We start from the raw sequence: 25,850 nt of genomic DNA on the forward strand, positions 1-25,850 counted from the left end.
GTCGAAGCACCGGGGCCGGCGATGGCACTGCCCTGAGTGTCCCGCCGGGGACACCCCGGCTCTGGGGACGCCCGGCCGCTCCGGAGACTTTGGGGGCATTTGCGGGTTTTGCCTTTTTTCTTTCTTTTTTTTTTCTTTTTCTTTTTTTCCCCCCCCTCATTTTTTTCTCCTTCGCCTCTGCTTTTTGGGGTTTTCTCCCGGCGGTTCGTCCCCGCGGTCATCCCCTGTGCCTGCCCGGCGGTCATCCCCTCGCCCGCGGCCCCGTTCCTCAGGGCATGTCCCGGTCCAACAGCGTCAGCCCCCCGGGCTTCGGCGGTCCCGCGCCCTGGGCAGGCACCGAGCAGCACCGCTCGGCCTGGGGCGAGGCGGAGGCCCGGGCCAATGGCTACTCCTACCCGCCGCCTCCCAACAGGTCCTCGGGCAAGAAGGCCTCCCGCATGTCGAGCAGGTGGAGGAGCGAGGAAGACTACGAGCCCCGGAACCGCGGGGAGAGCGGCTGCAGGATGATGAGTTTTAGGTCCAAATCCGCCTGGCAGGAGCACGGTGACGACAGCAGACGTCACCGGTCCCGCCACCCGCCTGGCAGTGATTCCCCCACTGCCCCCAACAATGCCAGCCCCCGGCAGCTGGGGGAGCAGGGGGAGGTACGGCCCCGCTCTGTGGAGTTGGGGCTGGACGAGAAACGCATCAAGGCCAAGATTGAGGAGCTGGAGGAAGAGGACGGGGACGAGGGGGACTCCGAGGCGGCCTTCTCCATGGGCAGTTGTTGCAGTAGCCTGCTGCAAATCTTCAGGTCCAAGAAGTTCCAGTCTGAGAAACTGGAACGTCTCTATCAGCGCTACTTCTTTCGGCTTAACCAGAGCAGCCTCACCATGCTTATGGCCGTGCTGGTGCTGGTCTGTGTGGTCATGCTGATCTTCCATGCCGCACACGGCCGCTATGAGGTATCCTATGTCGTGGTGCTCTCCCTGGCCATCGTGCTAATGGTGGTGCTGTGCATGGTGTGCAACCGCAACAACTTCCACCAGGACCACATGTGGTTGGCATGCTACTCTGTCATCCTGGTGATCCTGGCAGTGCAAGTGGTAGGAGTTCTGCTGGTGTGGCCTAGGAGCGCCTCAGAGGGCATCTGGTGGACCGTCTTCTTTATCTACAGCATCTACACGCTGCTGCCGGTGCGGATGAGAGCCGCGGTCATCAGCGGGGTGGTGCTCTCTGCCATCCACCTGGCTGTCTCCCTCAAGATCAACGCGGAGGATAAGTTCCTCCTGAAGCAGGTAGGCAAGCCCTTAGTGCTTTGGATGTGTGCTCAGCATTGAAGGGCAAGAGAAGTGGGGTAGTCTGACTTCCATATGCCTGCCTGATGCTGTAAGGCTGACAGGACTTCCAGCTGAATCCCTAGTTTACCTACTGCTGGGTGGGAAGGTGTGCAAGGTAGTGGCTAGCCTGTAATCTTGCTTTTTTTCCATGGCTGTGGTGTTCCCTCATTTCTGCTCCAAGTTAAGGCTCTAAGCATACAAGAAATGTGCCTTACTGGGTTCCCGTGACGGCTGCTCCAGTGCTGTCAGCCAGCCCTGCTAGTGCCCTTCAGTTGTATTTAATGTAAACAGCCCTGTGCTCAGCACACCTGTGGAACGGTGTCCAAGCATGCTGCCGTTTTACTGAGAAATGTGTAGAGAGTCTGGCTGTTTTTATCAGGTAGAGTTATCCTTGTGTGTCACTCTGGGTTCGGTGTTGGTGCAGAGCTTAGGCGTCTTAGGAGAGCATGCTCCACAGGAATGTGGGGTAGGCTTTTGGTTTAGCAGGAAAGTGTTTTGCTCTGAGATGTGCTGGAAATCTCTATGGTGAAAAAGCCCAGAGTTCCTGTACAGCCAGGATAAAAAGTACAAAAAAAAAAGTATAAAAGCAGGTTGTTATTTAGCTGTGATATCATGTTTAACTGGAGCAGTTCAGTTCATGGGAACAATAAGACTATTATCGAATGCATTACAGTGCAATTTTTAATTACCATATCTGTATAAACAACAGTAATACAAGGCGCCACTCTTCAAGTGAAGCAAGCAGCCTTGGGACTCATGTGCTTTAAGCTTACCATGCGTGGTGGCAATCAGGAAACCATTGATTTAAAACATTGAAGCTGTGAGGCAGTTGTCATCCTTCTGATGTGCAGAACACTGAGCAAGGATGAGCCTGTCACAGAGTCAGTCCTGATGCTTGTGTGTAACCAGGAATTGTTTATTAAAATCAGGTGTTTGGTGGTTTTACAGCCCTAAGACATAATACAAAATAAAGCCTCACACTCAGTGCCTGCTTTGAGTCTTAGTTCTGGGTTGTTTTGACTTCTGCCTATTGCAGTGGCAAGAAAAGTTGTAGGACTTAAATAAAACCTCTTTAGGATGAGGCTGTCACTGTTCTGCTACACAAAATAGCCCATGAAATTACTCTCTTCTCCCCTCTGCCCAGTTAAACCTACTTGGAGAATTTCTGGTTTTGTTCTTAGTTTGTTACAGGTATTTTTATAAACTCTACGTGACATTTTTCTTATGTTTGATATAGATGGCTTTTTGTGCATTTCCAGCAGAGCATACACTGTGAGTGGGACAGTTGGTGTTTTCCTGCTTGACTTGGAAAAGTTTGCTAATGGCCTCAGCTCTTCCCCACTGGGGCTCTGGTCTTGCAAAGCCTCATGTGTGCTTTTTGCCTTATGAACTGAGACTTGTCCTGTTGAAATCAGTGTATTTAGAGACTGTATCCTTAGATGTCAAGGCAAATCGCATCATGATTGTGGCTAGAAGATTTAGCAGTCTGTTATAAGCAGAGCTGAGTTTGGAGGATACTAACAAATGAATAAAATATCATTATGTTGGGAAGTGTTGGTAACTGTATTTTAATACGAAGGAGCCTAAATTACAAAGGCCAAATGATCGACTCCCTCATTTGAATTTGGAACAATAACAGCTCCCTCCCTTTCCAAACAGCAAGTTATTTGTAAGAGGTTGGGCTTGTGTATAAGTGTGCACTTGTCAAAGGTAGAAGCATGGGCAATAGGTGATGGTACAGTATGCACAAATCTGTGCATTGCACAGTTGCTTTCGTTTTCATAGTAATGCTGGGTTTTTCCTACGGTTTGACAATAAATGTTCAGTTAATGAGCAATGTCCTAGGAGCACTCTTACTTTGTCTTCAAAGGCAGAGCGTCTCTTCACGTTGCCTGTTTATTTTTCCCACTAACACAGTTTCTATCTTGCTGTGGTCTACACTGGCATAGCACGGGCTGAATTCAGTGGGGTTGTACAAGGTCAAGCATCAGATTCCTTACACGTCTGTGTGTGAACACAAGCTGCTATCTCTTGCTGTCTGATAGAAAAATCTGTTCTGCTGAGCACATTGCCTCACAGCTATTAACAGGCCTTCCTCACTGGGGCTGTATCTTGTTGCCGTGGAAATCCGGTGTGTTCAGATCTGCCCCCCTAATGCATGCAAGCCCTATTTTCCTCCTTCAAACTACCAGAGGCAAAAGCAGATGAAGACCAGATAAGTCAAGAAGAGGGAGTTAAGATGTTTTTTGTGACTTCACACTGGCAGTCACATCAGCCTGGGTTTTGTGGAGCAGGAGTGAATGTGAATGCATTCGTGAGTGTGACTGGATGGTACTTTACACCCAGCAGTCACAGAAGAAAGGCTGGTTAGGATATATATCCCCTTTCCTCTCTTTTTCATGGCATTTTAAACTATAACACTTTAGCAAATTTTTCTTTATGGGAGTTTTTTCTTTTAATCCTCTCCGAATTGTTTCCAAGCCAGGAGAAATCGTATACTCTTGTTATGATCCACTGACATTCAAAGCAGGGTGACTCTTGTGTTGACTCCTGAGCACTTTTATAAGGCTCTGGAGTTTGTTAAAAACTTCTCTTTCTCAAGAGAGTGAAATTCTTGGTTGTAGGTCCCTTTTGGGAGAAAGGCAGCTTGTTGGATTCCCTAGCTGAGGATGCGTGAGTTTATTGTCTGAATTATCTTCTCCTATCATTACTGGATTTCTCTGTCCCCAAACTCTCTGATCCAAGTCTATGCTAGTCACACTTCATGGAAGGGTTAAAGCAGTCTGCTGTTTCTGAATCCATAAGGTGACAGGAGTAAAAGTAGTTGTCATTGTTCAATCTTAACTGAGCTGCTTTTTAAAATAATTCTTCTGGGATCACTGGATTTGGAAAGAAGAGTCTGACTTCTCTTTGCTACCTGAAGGAGTCTGTCTTTCAAAAGAGTGCCCTGAGCACCCCTATCAAAAAGATGAGTATAGTTGGTACCTCTGTGAGTCTAATTGGCTAGAGGCAATGATCTTGGCTTCTTCAATTGAGGTTTGATTGGAATAAAAAAAATGCTAATTATTGCATTATATTAGAAAGTTATCCAATGCTGAGGGAGGGGAGAAAAAAAAATCCTGTGTCTGAGAATTTACTTGTTTTCAGAGGCAGCAGGCTACTGGAAGCAGAGCACGGTGAATAGATGATGCTACACCACCTACAAATTCTGATTGCTTAAAAGGGGGGTTTTGTATGTTCTTGGGGTCAGCTCTAGAGGAACTGCTTTTGGATTTATTGGGGAGAGGACGACTGTATTTGTCTTCAGGTTTATGTCCTTGTGTTATTCTGGGACAGACTACAAATGTGTTCCGCTGCATGGAAGTGTGTCTTCTCTTTGTATGTAAGAATATCTCTTTTCAGGCCAGACTCTTCCATGTGTTGATACACTATCCATGGATACACTTTCAGGCTCTGAAAACACTCAACTCTAGGATTCGCTGAAGCATTACACGTGAATGGGGCTTTCTACTACTTAACTGAGAAAGAAGTGTACTATTTATCAGTAATCTGCATTCACAGCAAAGATAACACTGAGATTTAGTCTCTGTTCGATGGGGCAAACTGCCCAGCTGACCCACAGACTTGTACAGGCACATGGGAAGAGGTTCAGCCTGTGGGTTGCAGATGCTTAACTGAAGTCATGTGAGGAGACCAGCTGCCCTCAGTGCAGATAGTCTTGAGTAAGCGCTGGCGTTTTTGTAAGACTATGGGCTAAGGGACAGGGAATTTCATAAGAGAGTTTATTGGGCTCTGAATCAGACTTACAAAGGGATGGGGACTGTGTGTGGGAGTGGGTGGGGGACCAGGAGTAGGGAATAGGAATGCCATATACAAACACCAAACAGGCCCCTGGACTGAGGTTAGATTTACTCCTGTTTTCCCATCCAAACCTGTTTTATTGTAACTTTCTGAGGTTCCTTGTTCAAGGATACAGTTAACTCTGTAGTTTATTAACTCAGTATGAGTGGGTGACTGTTAAGGTACCACGAAAAATAAATACCTTTTTTTTTGTCTTGTGTCAGTAACCTCGTTGAAAGAGAAACTGAAATGCACTGATCTCTTTTCTACCCAAATACTGCTGCAAACCTTCTGCAAAGGATCTCTGACAGAAAGGTTCTGAACTACCTCAGCACATCTTTTGTTTGTCTCTCTGACTCACGGCTACTTCTTGCTGGACCGTTTTCCATGTCTCCATCATAACAGCATTACATTAGTACTCTTCATCCTTTGCTTCTGAGAACTGAGTACGTGTTGGCCTTTCTTTCTGTCAGCGCCTGTTAATGGCACATGATTGATCCGGACCTCTTGACAGTGTAGCATTCCAGTTCAACCATTTCTTGGGAGATGTTGGTATGAAAACTAGTCTCTCTTTCTCCTTTTGATAAATAAACTCGTTTCAGCAGGGCTAAAAACAATTTCTTACTGTAACAGGGAATCAGCTTGAATCATGTGGATATCTCTTAGCACCTCGTAGAGATGCTTTCTAGATGGCAATTTGAATGGCATTCAACAAGAAGTTAGTCACACAGCAGGAGAAGTAGTACTGTATGTTCCATCTTAGCCTCAGCATGCTTAATATATGTAAGTGATGACTGATTTAGAGGCAGATTCTCAGCAGTGTGTTAATCAAGTCCTTGCGTTGTGCTTTCATTGTCTTCAAGCAGCATTGTCTTTATTCATCAAGAAGGAGAGATAAACTACCTGGAACGCAGATGTATCTGTGTGTCAGCTCTCTTATGGTTAGGTGTTGCCTGTTTTACTTCTTTCCACCTGGAAAATATAGTTGAGTAATGTTTGTATAGGATGGGATTTTTAAGGTGCTCAGCCACATGGGGCCGGGTACTGGGTGCCTTAAACAGCACTTAATGCCCTGTTCTGCATAAACATTGATATCAGTGGGCTCTTGTGCAGTGAGAAGAGCTGTAGCACTGCTCACTACTGAAGAATCTGCCTGAGCAGCAATTGCACCAAAGTTAGTGAAAATCGATGTGCGGTTTTCTGTTCAGGGGAGAAAATGGCAACCTGAAATATTCAGTAACTGTTGCATTGATAGTTGCCTCCCTAAGGTAATTGTGTAACAGAAGTAATTAAGAATATCCCTGAGGTAGTGTGTATCAATTTAGTCCTTTGTAGGAATATTGCCTGTATCTCTTGGGAATGCATGTGTTGTTTGAAGTTTACAAAGGTGTATCTGTTTTTCTTATCTACTAAATTATCCTATGATCCTGCCACCTCCTAATCTACCCCCTTGTTTTATCCTCCCCCCCCCCCCCATGAATTGGTTTAATATTTCACTGTAATGTTCACCAGTATCAAAACCTGTTAGTGTGATGGAGTGCTGAGTGTCTAATTTCTCCATGTCCCTGGATTCTTAATAGGTTTGTTGTCTTGATAAACTGACCTATTTGAGTAATTACTCTCAGCCTTGTGGTAGTAATCGCACTTTTATAGCCGAGTTGAATCTCGGTGAATTGGAGACAAAATGAAATAGGCATGATTGAGGTGTATAGCAAAAAGTCTTGTCCTCTAGGCATTTTTATGACATGCTTGAAAAGGCAGGGTGTGCTATTTCTGTTCATTTCTGGAGAGGTGAAGATACTTCAGAAAAACATCAGGATTCATTAAGGTACATGAGGCAGAAGGATAACTTTCCATGCCCCAAACTTACAAAGCAGCCATTGACTTGTCCTTCAGTGTCCTGGGCACGATGGCTTAGTCTGACACCAGTGTGACCCCTGTTCTCTGTCAGTCACCTCTCCAAAGCAGGACATCTTATTTATGTGATCTTTTGTGATTAACCTCATTCAGATGATTTATAAACCTGAACAGCAGTGGATATAAAATGCTGATTATCCTGGTGCTAAAAGCTCACTGGAACTGGTTGTGTCCTCCTGGAGCCTGAATTGGCCCAGTGCTTCCTAAATGCCCTTTTGCTCTGAGTCTGCTGTTGTGTGGGCAGCACTGCCAAGGTCTGGGGTGGAAGAGGACTGGGACTCAGCCCAGCTGGAATGTGAACTTTGGGTGTCAGGCTGTTCTCCAAATGCATTCAATTTGTGTCTGATTAGCTAATCTTTCAGTCATGTACCATGGCTCCCTCTCTTTTAAGAAAAGCAGAACAATTGCTAACTTTCTGGCCATCGCAGTCGTTGGAATAGTTACAGTCTTTTGGGAATAGCTGGTTTGGCCATCATATTTTGGTACTACTGGATATTACTCTCATTTTCTAGTCGAACCAAAAGAATTTTCCTTCTGTCCTGGTAGAAGATGCAGTGAAAAAACCCCAGCAACAGCTGAAAAACTGAGAGGTAAAAATCAAAATTATTTCAACAACAGCTTCCATGTGTGTGGTAAAGTGATCCACCCTGTAGCTGGTAGTGGCTTCTGAGAACCTGTGCTTTGAAAACTCCTGTCCTTCTTTTCCTTCTCATCTCTTTTTTTCTTTTTCCTTCTTGTCTCTCTTTACGTATTTTTAATTTTTTTGTTCTTTTGTTCTTTTCCATCTTGTTGGGGTTTTTTTTGTTTGTTTTTGTTTTTTTATTTTTTTTCCCTGTGCAGGTGGGTGTGATTCAGAGAAAATACCCGCTTTTGTTTGAGGAGGTAGAAGACAGGGCTCCAAGTTTTGCCAGCCTTGGGCAAGGTTTGTCCTCCCATCTGCTTTATACTTATATGGCTTACATGGCACCTTGCAGGTAATCTGTACCCAGAAGGGGTAGTGTGGAGAGAGCTGGAGTGCACCAGAATCTCCCTGGAGCCTTCCAGCTGCTACATGATTTCATGACGTGCTACAAGTTGGTTTTTTATGGCCCAGAGGGGTAGGACAATGACAAAATTTGTGCAAGGAATGTGAAGATTTACAGCTTCTGGGAAATGGGTGGGGTTCCTGTCTAACTGCTGTGTGACTTTTTTCATCGCCTGCAAGTCCTGTGTTTTGATGTGGGATATACTCAGTGTTAGTTCCTTCCCTCCCTCTGAAGTCTAACCTAGCGATCTGAACTTGTGATATCTTTCATCCATGGGATGCTCTTTCTTCTTTTTGTTTTGACATTAGTGATACTTTAAAAAATATTTTTTTTTGTCTTTACCAGAGATGTATCCTGCTGCTGCCAGAAACTTAATTTGATTCATTATTATGGAGTCCTTAGGCTAGGTAAAAACCCAAGGGGAAATCTCACGTGAATGAAAAAACACAACCCCAAAGATATTAAAAAGGATAATCAAGTTATGAGGGGGTGTGGGAAACAGACAAGAATTTTAATATTTTTCTCCTGAACTCCTAAATGTTCTCACCTTATCATAAGAAAGTTTGAAGTTTCTAGCACTTAATAAGGTCACACATAAAATGTGTGAGGCCAAGACAAGACTCAAAATGCCTTTTAGCACCTGCAACTAGACCACTCCCAGTGAAAGTTTCCGTGATGCTTTATGATGGTTTTGAGTCTTGCCGGTTTCATCACTGGCAGGTACAGGAATGGCATCATTCAGCAGATCTGCTGAATTCAGTAGAATTTAGCATGAGATGGTTTTGTTCTGACACTCAGAGAAATGGACTGAACACATTTCAAAGCTCTGCCTTCTGCTTCCAGTCTTGCATTTGAACATTTGGGAAGCTCTGTCCATCAGGAGCCAGGTAGGTAGACAAGCCTGTGAACTGCTTCAGCCAGACACAGTTGGTTTTGCACCACAAAGATGATGTGTTTACAAATGGTAGGACCCCCCACGGTTGAAGAATTAATGGGCAGCACTGGCATCACCAACAGTATTGCTTCTAGTGCCAGGCTGGCCTCCCCAATGCCAAGTAGGATTTTTGTTACAGCACTCACTATAGAGTTTCACGGTATTGTCAGCTTTGTTCTGCAAATAAAATATCATTATGTACTTCTTTCTTCATATTTATATGTCACTAATGTAATTGCTATGTATCTTTACTCCCTTCCCCAGACATCAGGAACACAAATCATATTTGTGTATTTAAGATGTTATCGGAACTGTCTGTAGTGTGCATTTTTTAGTCATCATTTGTGGCTTCTCCTACTTCATAGCAGCAGAAATAGCAGAAGAGAAGTATATTTCAAAGCATCCTCAATCCTGCCCTGATTTTGTTTATAATTCCTTTACCTAGACTGCTTCTTCTGCAGTTTGAGTGATGAGTTTCCAGATGAAATATTAAACTGCCTTTTCTTTTCATGAAAAGTTTTACACACCCATGTAATACCCATCAAATTTTTTACTGTGAATTGGGTCTTTGTGGCATTGCCGTGCTTGGCTATCATCCTGTCTTTTCCTGGGGAACTTTGCTTTTGGGAGGTTGAGTTTTGGGAATTAAAGCTGCTCTTCAAATTCAATATACACATTCCATTAGTATCAGAGTGCATCTTTGCAGACAGTAAACAAAGGACTGTGCTGATGCAACACAGAGAGAATAGAAATAAAGAAAGGTTTGTGTTTTCTTTCTTTTTCCCCCAGACATTAGAAATTGATCTCTCAAAGAGGCAACTTACGCAAACTGTTTATTCTTCAAAGATGTTTGCAGCTTGTATAAGACATTCTGTCTCACTTCATAGTCAAAAGAAAAGGCTATGACATTGCTTGCAAGAATCTGTCATAAAATGTTGCTGATGCAAACAGTTCTGTGGCTGTATCTTCCCTTCCAGAAAAAGCCTTGCCTCCTTCCCTTAATTCCCTGCTCTAGACTAAATGCTACAAGCACTGAGCCCTGTGTCCCTCTCACTCTGCAAACTGAATTCTTAGAGCCAGCGATGTGGTAAGGGACTACTCAAATCAGTATTTCTAAAAACAGTAGTTTGCTGGTCAGCCCACAGATGACAGAGCTCCTCAGACATGCTTGCTGAGTGATGAACTCTTTCCATTTGTGGGGAGGTACCCAATGGCAGCTTTCTGTGTGTTTTCTTGCTTAATGTGTGGGTATTTATACACAGAATTGCACAAATGGGGGGACCAAGGGACATATTATTAATGAAGACATTTCCACTTAAATGGAATTTCTTTTTTTCAGGCAGGTGGTTAGTAATAATCTCATAGGGGAGAGGGAGAAATGTTCTGCAGTACTAAGGAAAGAGGAGGCTCTACAGTGTGGTGGGACAATGTGTAATCACAATGTCAGTCATGCTAAAAGCTAAATGCAGTCTTTAAGACCGTTGAACATGAAGTAGGTTACTAGTGTGGGAACTGCTGTTGAGTGGTGAAGTCTCTGGATCTTAAGGCCAGGATGGACTGCTGAGTTCATTTAACAGTACCCACTGAAGAATTCTCCTATGCTTTAAGATTTCTTCCATTCAGATGGTATGGAATAAATAAATCAAAAAAAAAGTTCAAATGCTAAATTGCACAGTATTTGTCAGTTGAAAAAGCAATCTGCAGTGATTTCTGAACTGAAGGTGAACTGAACCAATGCTTTTTTTTTTCCTTTCTTCTCTTAGTGAGACAGGATTTCAATACCCTGTGATGGAACATATTGGGGATATTTGCTCAAGTTGGTGGCATCTACTTAAATATAACACAGATGGATGTGTTAGTTGTGAAGGGGTTCTGATATCATGCCCATATTTTGTACTGGGTAATTATGTTCTTGCCTTCTTAATTGATGTTGAATATGGCATTTTTCTTTGCTCCATGTCTATTCTGGACTTTTTAGCAGTACACCACCAACTAGATGCTGTACATATGGGTTTACTATCATAACTGAGAAATTTGCAAGGCTGTTGACAAGCCAGGAAAATGAGAGACTAGATCTCAGGCTTGTGTCTTCTTAATCGTGTCAGTGTGCTAGAACAAGTGTCACCCCTTGGTATGACAGATGTATTGATAACTTTTGAAAGGTACAAAACCAGAAACTATATGGTTGAAGGATACTTCCAGAGGTCAGCTATGCCATCTTGCTGCACCAAGAAAAGACCAAGTCAGCCAAAACCATTTGTGGCAGGTACTAATCACAGACCTGTCTCAAAAAATCTCTCCTTTGTGTACGTGCTCTCGGGGGTCACAATTTCTAGTGTGTTTGTTTTGTTGGTGGTTTTTTTTTTTTTTTAAGCAAACCAGCAATCACAGCCCTGGGTAGGAGCAGACAGTAAAGAAGGAGCTGTCTGTGACCAGAGCTCTCTGGCTGCTCTCAGCTGGAACTGGTGCTTAGTTTCCTTGTCTCACCTGGTTTTAGTTCCCACCCCACCCAGAGCCTGCCGTTCTCTGTTGTCACAAACAGTGCATTTGAATGACATCTGGCACAGCTGGGTCTCATTCCTGAGTGGGGCCTGAAAGCACTGCAGTACCAGCAGTAAGCTTGAAGGTTACCTGTTCTTTCTCAGGTGGCCTCCTTTTCGGTGCCTGGTCCTTCTCAGCTGTTAGGGTAGCTGTCCTTAGGTAACTCCTTAGAAGTCCAGAGCTGCTTCAGAGACTCTTAAAAGTGTATGCCTTTTGCACTGTGGTTGAAATGACTGTGAACAAATACTTAAGGAAGTATTTCCTGAAAATATTTTCATATCTCAAGAGAGAAAGTTAGGAAACAGCAATTTGATATTTGTTTGTTTGTTTTCCTTCTCCTCTAATTCAGGTCATGGGTATCTGGCTGTCATGACACTGATGGTTTGTCCAGGCAATGATGTCTAGGAAATGTAACACTCTGTGGATTAGTTAAACCACAATATGGAGCCCACTATACAGAAACTATAGCCCACTGCTGAAACCACCTTACTTGTCTATTTTAAATGCAAATGGACCTAGTTAATTTAATTCACTTCCAGAGGGAATGCAAACTAAATCAAGTCATGCTCGTTAAAAGAAGTGTTCTCACAGGTTTAAATAATTTTCTTCAATTTATTTTGATGAACTTTTCTGAACAGACCAATCTTTACCATAATATCTTCAGGCTAAGACTGTAGCTTATGTAAGTGAGCAGTACTTTATATTGTTACCTTAGTAATAACTCCATTTTCTGTTAGAACAGAGAGTGTCACCCTCTGTGCTAAGTGCTATCCCCCTTGGCAAGGGTTGGGTCTGGTTGTGATAGGGACAGAGTCAAGGGAGGAGCTTATCTCTCATGTTTAGCCAGCCCTTGGCCCCAGTTCCAAAGCTGCTTTTCAGGAGCCTGGTCATGAGTGTCACCTCTACGGCTGCCTCTGTGCAAGGGGTGCTGTGACTGCTCACGACTCATCCTTCCCAGAGAAATTATCTGCTTTCAGAGCACGACCTCTTGCTTGGGGCTGAGACTAAACCTTAGCAGCTGTGACCAGGACAAAATACTGTATGTCTGAGATCCCAGACATATACCTGGAATGCCACAGAAGTGGCAGGTGATGCTCTTCTGTGTCTTTCCTGGGAGAAGCTCCTTCGGTTTCCAGCAGCTCTCCTTCTGTTTAAGCCATTTGCAATACTCCATACGCTATTGAGCCAGTGCCTTGCTGCAACATGAGCATATCTTCCGCACGTCAAACTCCATGGGGAGATGCTGTGACAGCTCCCTGCCTGCCAAACCTCCTGCTGAAGCTTATTGGAGAAATATTGTGCTCCCTTCAAATAGGTGGCATTGTAACATTGGCTTGCTCATTGAAATGGCATTTGGATCTGGGCAGAGTTAAAATGTTGATTTCCTTTCAGTAGAAGAGAAAAGAACCTGAAGGGTGCCTTCTGCACAAACAGTGGTCTTAGGCAGAGCTGCAGTTTCCAGGACTGAGTCAACTAACTTTTGAATCTTAATTCTCATGATATCTACTTCTCCCTCTGCTGTTGTCTGTCCCAATTAGATCTAAAAGGAGTCTTACCTCTCTTCTAATCGTACCCTAAATTGTTGTTGCCTTGTCTAGTTTTTATTTAGCACAACAAGAAATGAGTTGGAATCTAAATGCCTCCTGCCTGTCACCAAAAATACCTTTTTCCCTCTGGCTGCTTGCAAAATGCCTTTAACTCCCCTCAGGGCTTTTCTGTATGAAGGGACAGCTGGTGTAGAACAATAGTGACTGATTTACACTGATCAATCCTCACATTACTGAGAAGCATCTGTCTTCTACTAGGCACCCTGCAGTGTATCAGAGAGATGCTGGTGGAAGATGCGTCTGCAGTGTCTTCTGTCTCTCTCCCCAGTCTGACTTCTCTGTAGGTCCTGGGGAAAAAAAACTGGGAAGAAATACTGCAAAAAATAGTGAGAGGTGCATTTCCTCTTCTTCACTCATGTGGTAATGGATCATTGAGTCTCTGGTTTTCCAGGTTTTTTTAGTTGTATGTGCTTCAGCAGAAATACTGTTACTGCCAAACAGTCAAACTCAGGAAATGAAATGGTTTTTTTCCAGCCCAACTCACCCATAGTGAGTTTAGTCCATATATTTGGACCAAAATAGTCTGGGAGGTGCATATGCACACCTGAGCAAACAGATCAGAGGGGTGGGTATAATCCAGTGAGAAAAGACTGTTAATGAACTAGGAGCAAATGCAGCTGAAGGATGTTAAGGACATGTTAATATCCTGATACAGACATATGCTGCTTTCAGACTTTGCTGGAGGGAAGGGCATGAACTCCTTTTTTGTAGAATCATGGAATGGTTGGGTTGGAAGGGACCTTAAAGATCACCCAGTTCTAACACCCCTGCCATGGGCATGGACATCTACTAGACCAGGTTACTCAGAGCCCCATCCATCCTGGCCTCAAACACTTCTAGGGATGGGGCATCCATAGCTTCTCTGGACACTCTGTTCCACTGTCTCACAATTCTGTTTTTCCAGGAAACCCTTAACAAAACAGGAGAGAGGATGGCCAAGCATGATCTGTCCACCTGCTGTAGTCTGCCCTCCCTCTGCTTTTTCCTTGCTTTCACCTCCTCAGTGATGTAAACAGTCCCAGGAGAAGTCTCCAGGCAGTGCAGCTCTGTGTTCCTGCCACCGGTGTTTATTTTTCTGATGCACTTTACCTGTGTAGGTAACTAGGATGAGCCCTGACAGCTGTCAGCTTTTACTGAGAGCAATCAAGTAGTGTTGCTATTACTGACAAAAGACAGTCACAGAAGTTGGCTGCAGGACAGATCTCCATTACCCTGTCCTCCAGAGTGACAGCAGGGAACAGTTTGTTTTAGTGGCTGTTACCTTCTCTTATCTTGGTAAGAAGCACCAAACTTTGTTAATGTTTTGAAGATCTCTGGTGTTCTGGTTAAAGTTTCCTTTTTGGCCTCTAAATAAACTGCAGTGGATAACTTTATGAAAAAACAAGACTGCACTGATTCCTTCCATATTTGTTTGGTACAAGTGGAATGTGTGGTGAGAGCATGATCCAACAAGTGTTACTTTGGAAGACTCACTACTGCCTGGGATTCAAGTAGTGCCCAGTCCCTTGCACTTCATGTGAGGGCAATTAGCACACGTGCATGGCAATTAGTGCTGCAAATGAAGTCCACACGGGTGTATTCTGCCTCTTTAATGGCTTGCTTTTCTCCTCTGCCAAAAGAGCAACCAAGCAGTCTCAAAGGAACCTGCTGCCTTCTGATATTTAATTTGCTTCAGGCTTATGTTGGCATCCTGCCTCTTTCTTCTGCTGCCTTCAGGCCCACCTGCCTGCTCTGCTACCAGTGCTGCAGAGGAAATGATCCCTATTTCTAGCAAATCAGGCCATGACTTGCCCATGTGCTGCAGTTGGGCCTCACAGACACTCAGCACCATCTCTGCCTGACGTGCTTTGTCGCTCCTGGTTTCTGACCTCCTTTCAGCAGAACATTGCGCTGGTTTCTGATGAACTGCCCTGCAAGTGGCAGTGCCTGGCAAAGGAACCTGCTGGTGGGAAACTGCAGAGCAATCCTTCTGTTATCCATCTTATTGAACTAGATATCACAGTGATTGGGGCCTTAAAATATCTGTGATATCCAGTGTGTGTTTGTGACCAGTGATAGCTCTGGAGTGTGTATAAACCCCATATGCATGGAGTTACATGATGTGATTCTTCACCAAAATATTAACTGTTCCACAAGATTTTTTTTAATTAATAGGAAAGGTCTGGTAAAAAAAACTTGCAGTTGAATACTCAGTGATTATAGAAAAAGTAAGAGATTAAAATATTGGAAGAAACCTACAAGTTACTGATAGTAGGAGGAGGGCATGGAAGTGTAGATGGGGCATGTTAAATCAATAATGAAGTTTTGGTGCAGGCCTTCCTCTATGGCTTTCCTCATTGCACCTTGTACCATGGACCACACATCTAGGTCTGTTTTTGAATGCTTGAAAGGTCATATTTTTAGAGTGTCTCTTCATAGGAAGCTTATATTTTTGGGGTGGAATCTGTTTTTTTCCCCAGAAACTGGACATGATTGCCCTGGATGCTGTAGGCAAGAAAAAGTTCAGCATTAATCCCTGTAAAATTGTCTTAGAGAGCCCACCTACTGGAGATAACACACTGGGTTAATGGTGTTACTTTGGGAGCCTTTCTTATGCACCACTGATTACTGAGACAGTTCAAATGTGGGTCAGTTTCTTTCCTTTTGAGTAGAGTTTGCACAGACTAACATGCAAGCTGTTGCTTTCTAGAAAATGTGGGTCAAGTGCCGTTTTGCTGAGGAAATCAGGAGGTGTTTTACTTAGCTAGCATTAATACTCAAGTGCTTCCTAACTTCCTTGCACTGAGGTCCTACACTTGTGCAGATGAATAACACACTTTCTGGAACAGAAGTGTGCATTGAGCCATGATTTTGTGTCATCAGGAGCACTAGCTCGTGTGATTCACAGAGGTGGATGGAGTTCATGCAGGGTGTGCGAGCCCTGTCATCTCAGCTGCCTTCAAAGCCCTCCTCTAAATCCATGAAAAGCAGCTGCCCCAGGAACACTTGGTGACTTTTGGGAGGGGCAGGGGCAGACAGACAGAAACTGTGTGGGGACAGGACTGCATATTCCTCCTTGTGAAATAATGAGCATGTGGAACAGACTGTGGTTGAGGATTTCCTGGGGGGTAGAGTATTAACCATGGTGAAAACAATCCTGGATGAGCACATATATCCATGCTGGCACTTTGCACATGTGTCATGATGGAATTTTCAAAGAAGGCCCTAAACAAAACTGCTTTATGGAAGAACAAAACAGCATTGTCAGCAAAGGCCAAGGAAGCTGTGCCAGCACCTCTTTCCATATCTGTGCTCTGAACTGGTTCTGAGGCTGTTGCATGCAGAGATGTGTGTTAGCATCTGCCTTGAAGGTACAGGAAAGGGTGATTGGGCTTTGTTTCCATTTAGCTATGTTTTCTAAGAATTAGTTGTTTGGGTTTTTTTCTGTTTTATTTCCCCCCCAGACCAGAATGACAGTGTATGGTATAGCAAGATTTTTTTTTTTTTTTTTTTTTTACACTGTGTTTGTGAGCATTCTCTTGCTTTGAGTCTGGAAGGCTGCATTGCAGCCCTTTTCATTAATCATGCAACTAATCCAAGCTCTGGGACTGGCTCAGCCCCTTCAGCCAGCAGAACCCCTCTGTGCTGAGGTGTTTGAGGAGTGTGACGAAGACAGTGGTCCGATCCTCCTGGATGAGCATGCACAGAGTGTGTCTGTCTTGATCATGGTGAGGTTGTGGTGCCAGAAGAAAGCGGGTTTTGGTATGTTTGCAGCATCTCATATTTACCACAGTGAACTTATGGGACAGCTGGCTTGACCCATCTACCTTGCAGTACAAAGGGAATGGTTATGGCTTCCTGAGGTCCTTGGCTTTCTAGCCTCAGTTATGAGGGAGCTTAGGAGAGGTCTGAGGAAGGAGTAAAACTTTCTTTCACCCTGCTGGATTGGTTAAAATGTGAAATTAAGTTTCCAAAGCCATTTTTTCCTGTAGTGCCTTGGCTCTCAACATGGGATGCCTCAGGCATCCTAAAGTTCCCAAGTGGGTCTTGTGAATTTAGACATCTTCCTGAAGAGCATTTTTCATTGACTAAACAGTGTGACTGCCTCCTCTTGCCTCTAGCCATTTCTACAGAATAAATAATAAGCTTGTGGTCTTCTGTATTTCCTACTGTTCAGTCCAACTTTTGAATGTAGCTGCACTTGAACAGGCATGAGCTGCCTGACCACTCCTGCATACCACAGCATGCTGATTACTGATGTGATCTGCAGTGGAAATTGGTGTGGCACAGCAGAAAGGGTTCTCACAGCACCTTTGACTAAACTCTGAACAGTGACTTCTGCTAGGAAATAAAGAAAATACAGTAGACTTGGAGGCTTGGTGTCTGTTTGGTTTTGTTATTCGTGGGAAAATGGCTTTAAATTTGAATGTGAGGGAGCAAAAGGGAAGAGGTTACTATTGACAATTCTTTGTGTGTTGGACTGAAGAGGAAGGGGGTCTGTGTTGTGCAGGTAAAGGGCGAGCGCAGAGAGGTGCTAATGCTTCCCTACATCTTCCGTGCTGAGTTCTGTGCTTGCAGTCCTGCCTGCCTGTTTTCCTCTGTTCTCCCCCACTTCTGCGCCATCCATGGAAAGAGAAGGCAGTGGCAGCTCACTGTTGAGAAGAAGCAAGATATATGGGATGGTGGACTTAGGTCTGTGGGACCCTGGGAAGGGTCAAACTGAAAATGGGATGCAAGGGAGAGTGTGTGTGTGAGGAGACGGTAAACATCTTGCTGAGATGGAGGAGGCTTGTGGGCCTGTATGGAGATGGCAAGGGCGGCAGGCTGAGAGAGAAACAAGGAGGATCAGCAGGATGGTTCATGGAGCTGAGGAGAGGCAGCTGTGAGATGTCATTTGGAGTTGTTATTTTCAGAGTAAACTCGTCTCTGTTCTTTTGAAAGTAAGGATCAGTGTTATAATCTGGACCACATCAACCAATTCTTCAATTTTCTTCTCTCCCTTGAATAAAGGAAAACACTACAAAGAAGTTGCAATTAAAATGAATTGTGAAGTGTGAAGTGTTATCTGTTGCCTGCTAAGCAAAATCTCATGAGCTAGCTGAGCTGGCAGTCTGGTAGTGTGCTGTGTAGGATGCAGGGAAGTGCAGAGTCTTGGCTGTGGCACCAAAATGGGCCAAGTGTGCTCAAGACCTGCTGCTGTCTTGGAAGGGGTCTGTAGGTTTATGGCAGCAAGCTGAGTGGGTAATGATTGCTCAATATTATATGAAAGAGGACTCGAAGAAGAGGGTGAAGGGAGGAGAGGACAAGGGGCTGAATGGAAGAAACAGACACTCCAAAAATGAGACCCACAACATCTTGTCACAGATCTTATATTGGGACTAACACAGAAATTTCCTGGCATGCACGTGCTTGTCCTTTTTTCACGTGTGACTTCTCCATAGCAAACATCTCTCAGCTGGGACTGACAATGGAAAAATTGTAGGAAACTTTCACTAAACAACTTGGTGGTAGTGCTACCTCCTGTTTTGAGCTTTTCTGTTTTAAAGGAACCATCTGCTGTGTAACTGTAAACACAGCAGACTGCTAGCAAGCTTAATCATCCAAGGGTCAGTATCCACCTAACGCACACTGCTGGCAGGCCCTGTGCCCTTTGTGTTGTTGCTACCACCTCTTCTTCCAGGCTCCGAGCCTTGGACAGAGTTAATTTTGCGGATCAAAACTTCCCACAGTGTGGTGATGGTGTCCACTTGCACGTGCAGAATTACCAGGAGCAGGCAGACCCAGGAATACGTGAAGCTGGTGTGTCACTGGAGCCGCAGTCACGCTGGATGTTAGTGTGGCTCGGTGAGTGAGTCAGCCAACAAATGAGCAGGTGTATTTCAGTTTCTCTTTGCAGGGTGTTTTACAGTGTCTAATCGTGTCAGAAAACCTTCAGCAGGCAAAGCAGAGCACTCTGCAGAATCCTTTTCCCTCTGCTTGCCTTTGCCCAGCAACATAGATCAGCAGTTATGTGCAGAAGTGTTACTTGGAGGGGATTGGAGATTGTGTTAAAACAAATCCTGACTGTGGGGTCTTGTGACTTTACACAGGGTAGGCTTCACACAGCTTTCTTCCCATGCTTTTACTGAAGTCATGTTTTACCTGTTGAGGCCTCTTCCAGAAGGAACAGGTGGAGGATGCTAGGGCTAGATGGAAGGAAAGTGAGAGCTGCTCAGGAGGAAGGAGAGACAACTTACTTCATTAAGACAGGGAACTCTGAGGGGGTCTGTTGGAGGAAGCGCTGGTCAAAGATGTGCTTGCTAGATGTGATTTCTCCTGAGCAGAAGAGAAATCTTCTGGCCTGGTTTAATGCACACGATGAACCTGCATAGCCTGGCATGGCCACCAAAAGAAGCATTTGCTGTGGAAGAACGAATATTTTTGTGGCATGTGGAAACCCAAATCTGGGAACTGACTGGCTTTGAAATTACCTGAGGAAGGGGGAGAAGGATAGTTTGAGATGATACAGGGGAAGACAGGACACATAACCTGCTTGTGTGAGTAAAATTTTGTTTGAGTTCAGAGTGAGTGAAACTGGCCAGAACACAGTTCTTGAGGTGGTTATATATGGTTTAATACATCTAACTAATGGTATCTGACCTGGATTGCATCAGTGTAAAAGAAGAGAAAGCCTTTAACTCTTCCTCTGTTAACAGGCAGGCCAGATCATAGGGCTTAAGAGGGCCTAAGTCCTCATGCATGTCTTTAATTTAAGCCCTGGTCTCTAGCAACTCATTTTAATTTATCTATCTCATCTTTTTTAAACTGATGAGGAAATTAACGCATGTTTATAGAGACCATGACACAAGTGATATGAGGAGTAGCTGGTTAATGTTTAGCAAAGTTCTGCTGAAGATGAGGAGTGGTATACAAGTGCTGTTCTGGCTGTACCATGATTACTCTTGAAAGAAAAGTGCTGCTTTAAAGAATGTTTTTGTCTCCTTTGTCATTGTCCTTACAGTCACCTTAAAATATCTATACCCATTGCCCAGCTAATACAGAATTACAAAAGCAGAGGCGTGTATCCCTACAACCGAAAGAGGAGATGTATGTCAGGTGAATGAAGCCTGGAGAGAGCCAAGCTAAGAAGCATGCAGAGCAGAGTGACTCCGATGGCAGAATGCCCCAAAGGAAGCTTTCAACAAGGGTGATTCATTAGCAGTCAAAGAGTCCTTTTTCTTTTCCTGCTCTGCTATATTTACATTTTGAAATGTGTGCACATCTCATGGAAATGGCCTTCCTAGCTGAAGTGTTGTTCTAAATGGGAGAAGATTTTGTGCTTTATGTTTGATAGGCTGTGAGGCTTGGAATACAAGCAAAGCTTTCTTTAGGGAGACACTTGCATATAGTCTGTAAGCTGTTTCTAAAATCTTGTGCTGATAGCACTACAGGGGTTTGGGTTGTGATTTCAATCTGCCTTAGGAAGACACCCAGATTCCAGGCCTGGATTAGTGCAAAAAGGAAAGACCTTGAATTTGTCAGGTAATCCACACATATTCTGGCTTTTTCAGAGTGTGCTAAATCATCATTATGCCTGTGAGCCCTTTTGCATCAAGAAATCCCACTGAAACCTGAGTAAATGTCTTACCAAGGGGATATGCACAGTTGTGTGAGCCACATGAACTACTGAGACCCCTTCTCTGGCCTTGCAGAAGACTGTCTGTCCAGTAGCATCCAATGTGAGTGTGATTTCTGTGTGGCACTCCCAGCGGTGTGCTGTGTCATGATTGCAAGGCTCATGCTGTTAATGTGTGAATACGATGAGGTTTCCTGCATCAGTGTTGTGCTGGCAACAGCCGCCAGCTCCTGAATCAGTTAAACCCAGGCACGATGTGGGCAGACTGGTAGCTGTGATTTACAGGGCTCTGTTGGATTAGAAAGCCTGTTGTCTATCAACACATTGTCCAGGCAGCACAATAGGGCAAGGTAAGCACTGGAAAAGCAAGGTCAAAGAGCTGACAATACCATATTGTATTGCGTGACCCTGAGCAAGTGGTTTACATGCCTTGCTTCTGCTATTCTGAGTGAAACCAGAATAGTGCTTGCTTTTAGAAAAAATGCTTTATGGTCTGTGGGTGGAAAGCATTCATCTGAGTGTGAAGTATTTCTGCTGTAGAAGAGATAGTCTCCCTTTCCGTAGTTTCCCCATTCCCAGACCTGGTTTTTGGGGAGATCAGATGCACTGGTTCCTTTTGAAGATGAAAATCTCTTTGTAGGTGTTCTGTATTTCATTCATCACGATCCATCTGGAAATGCATTTTAGAACAATCCATTTTGTTTGTGGCTTTGGCTGGATTTGCATTCTCCAAATAGCAGAGTGTGGTTTGGGCTTAATATGGGATATATGGCCTCTTTGGCTTGGTTTCAGCACAGGTTGGGAAGAACTTGTCTTTAGGTTTGTAAGGCACTAGAAAAACACAAGGTATCTAGAAGCAGATACATGGCTGCTTACTCACAAGCAGCCTGCGTGGTATAATTTGGTGGTCTCAGGCAGCCAAACACAGAAAGGAGAGTGTCTTGTAGAGGATCCCAGCAGACAAAACTGATTTGTAGTGAAGGATCAGTTACTGAGTCAAGTTGCTCCTTGAAGTGCTCTCCTGTTCGGTATTGGTACAGTGGTTTGTCAGCTTTCACAGCAATATTTTCTTGCTCCTGCTAGTTCATAACCTTTCTCCAAATTCATAAGCTGTGGCCCAGTCTGCCAGTCTGTATGGAATCGGCACATGTACCTGCCAGGTGAGCCAGCACCTTGTCTTTCTAGGCAACCTGGTGCCTAGAAGAATTGCAAGAATTTAAGCCTGTTAAGCCACAATCTCACTTAGAAGATTGGGGTTTTTTGCCCTTCAATGGGACAGGACCAGATATTATTATTAACCTCTCCCCCTACCTCCCAGCTAGCTTTCCACTGAGTGTCTGCATTTTTAGATTCTGTCTGTCTGCGGTCCAGCCCCAAGACAGTTAATTTTAATAAATAAATAATGATAAAAATAGTCTCTGAGGACTTGGCAGGCAGCAGGCCAGGGAATCTGGGCAAGTCGCCAGCAGCTCTTCCACTTGAAATCTAATGTTAACTCAGACTGTGGCGCTCACATCGGTCTGTTCAGATTCTTTGGAAAGTGCCTTTCCCTTCCCCACCTCAGATGGAACACTGTGTCTGCTACCCAGTGGTGTGGGCTCCAGGGCTTTGGTGGGAACACAGGACTCTCGGCCCAGCAGTGTGGGGGAAGACAGCTGGAGGCAAAACGCTGCGGTGTCCGTGCTCCCCTGAACGAAGGTTGGGGCAACAACTTGGGCAAAACTTTTCTAAGTGCCAAAACTGCAGAAAAGGCTCAGCTGGAGCAAATGGGTCGGCCACAAGATGCAAGGAAGGAGGAGGAAACCAGCCTCTGTGAGTTCTGGCACTTGTAGCACCAACTGCTCAGTCTGTTCAGTCTGCTCTGATTTTTCAGCCAACGTTGCGATGGGCTCCATTTTAATCCCCAGGGTGACTTAATCATTGTGCGATGTCCCACACCAATCTACAAGTTCTTTCTTAGGATAGGAGCTGTCACACCTCATGCCTTTCTATTCCCATTTCCTATCGTGCCATATATTCACAGCATATGGCACCAGGACCTGACAGAAATCCATCTGAATCCTGGGCAGACAGTTACCTCTATCAAGAATGTCTGGGAAAGTATGTATCCAAGAGAGTGCATGCCCTCTGGGCAGGAACAGCCTGCCAGCAGGTGGGAAGGTTTAGAGTAAAAGAGTTTAGTTTTCCCCCTTTAAGGAGAAGTGCAGGGGCTTGGAAGAGCAAAGCTGTTTGGACATACCAGAACACAACAATCGGCACAGTTCTTGCAGCATCATGCCTACAACAGAGAAGTCAAAAGCACAAATGCAAACTTGTGCCTTCTCAGCCAACCCTGCCAGAAACACTCCCCAAACCAGCCCTGCTTTGCTCAAGTTGGTTGAGAGCTATTTTAAACCCACCAAAACGTTCAGACTTGCTCCTCTGTAGGCATGTTCCTGAAAGAGTGTTCACAGTAGGAACGGGTGGCAACCAAGTTTAGCTCCCACGGACTTTAAAAATCCTCAGTGTGGGATAATCAAACATCCCCAGATAGGCACACACCTGCTGCGCTGGTATGGGCATGGAAATTCCAGCAAAGGCTGGTTTGGGGCATGGTACGTTTGCTTCACTGACAAGGCTGGGCAAGGTATCTCTTTTTTCTCCCTTAGCTTTATTGTCTGTGTTAATAATGTTTGGCCTAGAGAACTGGCAAGGTAGCAAAGATAAATGCACTTTGCAGATTTCCTATCATGCAAGCCAGTCCCTGGGGATGTGTCTGTCAGTGGTCTCACCTGGAGCTGGCAGTGCAAAATATAGCTGTTCACAGTTGGGGGATGGTTGGACAGCAGACTGAAGAAGAAGAGAAGTATCTCAAGTACTTCTACCTCCAACACCAGGGACAGTTTCAGGTGATACGGGATAATGAGGGAGAGGAAATCCCTTTGAATATCTGAGATGTCTGCTCCATTTCAGACCATCTAGGGGTGCACATTGTTTCTGAGGGAGGCAGTGTGGTAAATAGGGAGCTACCATGACACCAACCCACTTGTCCAGGGCTCTGGCTGAAAGAATGCAGGAGGAGGGTTTGCACAGCTATGACGGGTCAATGGACCTGTAGAAGAGGCACTCTGAGAACATCCAAGGAAAACTGTGGTTCAGCACAGACTAGGATTACAGTTCTATTTATTTATAGGTTTATTTTTTTCCCTGACCATGTGTTAGGAAACCCATCATGCTCACTTTCATTGGTTTAGCCACTGTTTTTATAAAAGCCTGCCAGTCCATGAGGAGGCTAAAGGGACCTCTGGATGAAACTTTGGGGCTTGATCTTTCTAAGGCAAATGAATCACCCTAAAGCAGCCTTTAAGATTCACCAGTCTAAGTTGTGTGGGGAAAAGCTGTTAAGCAAAAGGCCTCTGGGATGCCTGTACTGCCAGCTACCAGATTCAGGGAGGGAATTTGCTCTGGAAGCACCATTCCTGTGACAAGAAGATGCAGAGAGAAAATCAATGGCCTTAGCTGCATCCCCGAGTCTTTCAGTTCTTGGGAACTCCAGGCCCCTTTGCAGGGTTAATTTTGAGCCCTTTGTAAATGCTGTTCTAGAGGGAGAGTCCTCAGTTTCTATGACAAAGTTGAAGCGACAGGACAGGGCTCTCTTTTTTCCCCTGGCACCAGATGCACATACTACATCAGTGAAAAAGTGAGATGATCTTCAGGATTTCAGCATAGTATTGATGGGATGAGTAAATTGCAAGGAGCAAGCCCAGATAGCTCAGAGCTCTGACTGGGTCTCATCTCAGGGGGTCTTTGACCACAGTAAAAAATTCCTTCTTGTGTAGCGTTATTGGACTGATTTGTCATGGAAACACACTAAGTTGAATAACTCTGGTCATGGCCTGTGGCCCTGCATAACCTGGAAGGTAATGGATTTCCTTTGGTTCATCAGACATCATAGAGGAAATATGTAAATACAAATTCTCAGAAGACTGAAGTACTTTTTGTAACTGTGTGCAGTAGCAGCTCACCTGGTATTAACATGGACATAGGACAGCCCTACATTAAGACAGTTGGTTCATTTCAGTTATTTAATAGTTAAGTACTCAGATCCTGCTGCAGTGACTGCTTAACTTAATAGTTCATTGACTTTGGAGGGTCTGGGATAATGCTGATAATATCTACTTGCAGCTTCTATTCCCTGTATAGTTGGAATGAAATGCTTTGTGTAGGTGTGGGAAGAAGGGCTGGGTGGATTTTTATACCCAAAGGTATAAGGTTGCTACAGAAGTGGGAATCTTAGGAATAGTTTTGCTTATTCTGTGAAGTCCATCTTGTCTGTAAGGGCTTTAAATAAACATACCCCTATTCTAGGAAAGGATGGAAAGGAGCTCCTGCCAGGTCAGCATGTGGGGTGGTGGCTCTGAGATCAGCAGACTGTCAAGTTGAAGACAAAGCAGGCAAAATAATTACATCTTGGCAAAAAAGTGTAATTAGGAAAGAAAGACCATGGCTTAGATTGCTGAGCACCCCTCCCCCTGCCATGTATCCCAGCCCTTTTCGCTGGTGTTCCTTGGAGATCTCCACAGAGCAGCCCTCACTTAAGCTCTCTCTTAACTAGGAGACACTTGCAAGAAGACAAAAAGTGAACAGCTTGTTCTGACTTAAGCTCCCTGTGCTGAGGGAAGCACAGCCTGCAGCTCATGGCTGTGGGGAAGGGCCAGTTTGTCCCTGGGATAATCCATCAAAACCAGTGCCGTGCTCTTGGTTCTTTGCTGTTCCAGAAATGGTGGTGGTTGGCTACTTGAGCTGCTGGGAAACAAACTTCAAAGCCTTTGGCAAAGGCTTTTCAGCTGTGACCAACAGCAAATGTGCATTTCCACTGGCAGATCCTGTGTTACTTTCTTGATGAGGTTATCACCACTTTCTATGCTGATTCATATAACTTTTTGTCTTATTTCTCTACTCTTTTTACCACCCCTCCATCCAAGAGACAGATGTTCTTTCAGCCTCTCTTTGCCAAGTCATTGCTGCATACAGGGAGAAGGGATTGTGTTTGCTGTGTTCCATCAGTATTTTTTGTTGGTTTTGTTTCCAGTA

General features: G+C 44.5%; 1 protein-coding gene across 1 annotated transcript in view; it reads left to right on the top strand.

Moving 5' to 3' along the window:
- Positions 1–6: 6 nt before the first annotated feature.
- Positions 7–25,850, top strand: part of ADCY5 (adenylate cyclase 5) — a 205,277-nt gene continuing 179,433 nt past the window's right edge. The window contains exon 1 of the mRNA XM_042041493.1: positions 7–1,277. Coding sequence (XP_041897427.1) covers positions 276–1,277 — 1,002 coding nt within the window. The 5' untranslated portion in view covers positions 7–275. The remainder of the gene's footprint in view (positions 1,278–25,850) is intronic.

The sequence above is a fragment of the Corvus kubaryi genome, unplaced genomic scaffold (genome assembly GCF_017639235.1).
Source record: "Corvus kubaryi isolate FWS band 111438036 unplaced genomic scaffold, C.kubaryi_AGA036_p1.0 37396, whole genome shotgun sequence".
Classification (NCBI taxonomy): Eukaryota; Metazoa; Chordata; class Aves; order Passeriformes; family Corvidae; genus Corvus; species Corvus kubaryi.